At 39.1% G+C, this 2,338-nt stretch overlaps 1 protein-coding gene across 1 annotated transcript; it reads left to right on the forward strand.

Annotated features, from left to right (window-relative positions):
* Window positions 1-12: 12 nt before the first annotated feature.
* LOC100637271 (coiled-coil domain-containing protein 130-like) lies at window positions 13-2,332 on the forward strand (the record flags this gene model as incomplete). Its single annotated transcript, XM_011410534.2, has 6 exons — window positions 13-835; window positions 880-933; window positions 1,098-1,177; window positions 1,380-1,554; window positions 2,039-2,233; window positions 2,294-2,332. Coding segments are annotated over exons 1-6 (948 nt in total), but the record flags the coding sequence as incomplete, so codon positions are not given.
* Between the last annotated feature and the right edge of the window lie 6 nt (window positions 2,333-2,338).

The following is a 2,338-nucleotide window of genomic DNA, read 5'->3' on the forward strand; positions in this document are numbered from 1 at the left end:
TAAAAACTTTAGCTCCTTATCAAGCTCAAGGTAGGCGGAGTCAATCATTACCTGTTTCTCCTCCCCCTTCCTGTTCTTGTAAATCACGCCCACCTCCTTTCGCTGGTACCCAGAGGGCAAATAAGACGAATCTAATTTTAGCTGATTAGCAATTGAGTAGGCGGAGCGAGATGAGCCCAGCTGCTGGGGTGGAGTGAAATGAAGCATGTTATAGCCGGACTTATGAGCGAAGGCTAAACGAGACCTCCAGTCTGCTAAAGGACCGAGCAGCTTTGTAACGTGCGTCAGACAACAAATAGAGTTCGGCAAAATACCGAGGTCTGGTTCTACGAGGAAAAACCCGTGACCTGGTAAAACGGTGGAGGATGGCGGTACGCTGGGTAGACGCCAGGTTAATTTAAATGGCCCAGGAGTGCTGAGTTGTACATCAATGTATCTGTCTGGGTCCCATTCTTCTCTCTTGGTACGGTACGTCCATTCCAGAGCTCGTAGCTTCCCTCTGACGTACAGGGCACCCTCTGGAGGGAAATCAGTTTCAACTACAACTGGAGAAGAACTTATACTCCGGGACAGTGTTAGTCTAAGAGTCGATCCGAGGGGTATTTTTAATAATTTGGAGTCCCAGTCCTCCCCTTTTGTTAGCTCGAGTGTCTTTACAGTTTTAGCAGCCATCAGGATTGGAGGAGATAGAGAGAAAGTGCCCTGGACCAGGCTAAAGTGCAAAAGTTCAAGCGCCAAAATTAATAACTTTCTTACTATTATTAAGTCACACCTCCAGAACCACGCCTACTTTGCGTGGGTGATTGTTGCTATAGCCACACCTCCTATCAAAATGGTACGTTGTCTCTTGAACTTCTTTACAAGTTTAGTCTCTTTTAGGCAGAAAGAAAGGCCACTAACAAGTACTACCCGCCACAATGGACTCCTAGCCACGTAAGACAACTATTAAACTAACGTATATATGGTGTTTTTGGTCTGTATGGAAATATGAATATATTTAAACTAATGATCCTAAACCTTGTCCTCATTAACCTTTAATTAACCTTGTACCTTGTACTGATTGTACTACCCTATTGTTTGATCCTATTGTTCCATAGGGGTCACTCAATAAGTTCCAAGGGTCACACCCACTGAGAGAGAGGGCAAGGAAGATACACCAGGGGATAATCGGAGTAAGGTGAACATATTAAACTGTAATTAATAATAATTTATTAATGATTAACAAATTGACTCTAAACGAGGTGGATTAGTGGTTTAAATTTAACAGAAATGTAACCTTGTGCATGTTACTATAACTTTGGCAAATATAGTTCAATTTCCAAAGTTCCGTAATTTTACTGCACGAAATTTTCTATTTCTTTCTCTATATTTTCCTGCAGATTTGAGCTTCCCTTCAATATCTGGTGCAATGGGTGTGGCTCTCACGTTGGTATGGGTGTCCGATATAATGCAGAGAAGTCTCAAGTTGGGAAGTACTACAGTACTCCAATATTCAAGTTTAGGATGAAGTGTCATCTTTGTGATAATTATTTTGAAATAGAGACTGATCCAAAGGTAAATAATAATAATAATAATAATTAGTATGTTAATTGTTTAATTAGAGCAGGGCAATTGCAGTGAATTGCCCATTCAAAAATTTTGTACTACTTAGTAAGATAAGCCATCCGTGATCAGTATCATCCTTCATCCTTTACTGATCTCTTTATAAATGCATGAAACGTTACAAGGCTATCGTGGGTCGGACTATAATGATATTCATTACTTGTTACTGAGGCTTGTAACACGTAGTTGGAATCCACTCAAAATTATTATCATACGTAGCATATATCAACAGTATATTAATTATTAGTTTAGCTATAACTTGTATTAATCAGAATCAGCTCAAACTTTCTACACAGCATAAGGACATCAATACGTATTAGAAAATGTAATAAAAACAATTAGGAAGCCATTTTTAGGAAAAATCATGGACTATATATTTATATATTAGTACATTGTTTTATCTGAAGATTTCCTTTTTCAATATTAATTTTTATAGAATCATGATTACGTGGTGACGACAGGTGCTTCAAGAAAGAATGAACGATACGAACACGAAGAAGGCGTGACAGCGTCCATTGAAGGAAAGGCAGAGAAGCAAAAGATGGAGAGTGACCCCATGTTTAAACTGGAGCACACGGTGGAGGATAAGGAGAAGAGCCAAGATGAAACACCAAGAATACAACTACTGCAAGTGAGAGAGAGGAAGAGAGAAGGAAAGAAAAGTGATACGGTATTTTTTTATCTATTGTAGTCTATGCAAGAAGACAAGAAAGATGATTTTAGCATCAACCAGTTA

Source organism: Amphimedon queenslandica, unplaced genomic scaffold, assembly GCF_000090795.2.
Source record: "Amphimedon queenslandica unplaced genomic scaffold, v1.1 AMPQUscaffold_8056_Cont19997, whole genome shotgun sequence".
Taxonomy (NCBI): domain Eukaryota; kingdom Metazoa; phylum Porifera; class Demospongiae; order Haplosclerida; family Niphatidae; genus Amphimedon; species Amphimedon queenslandica.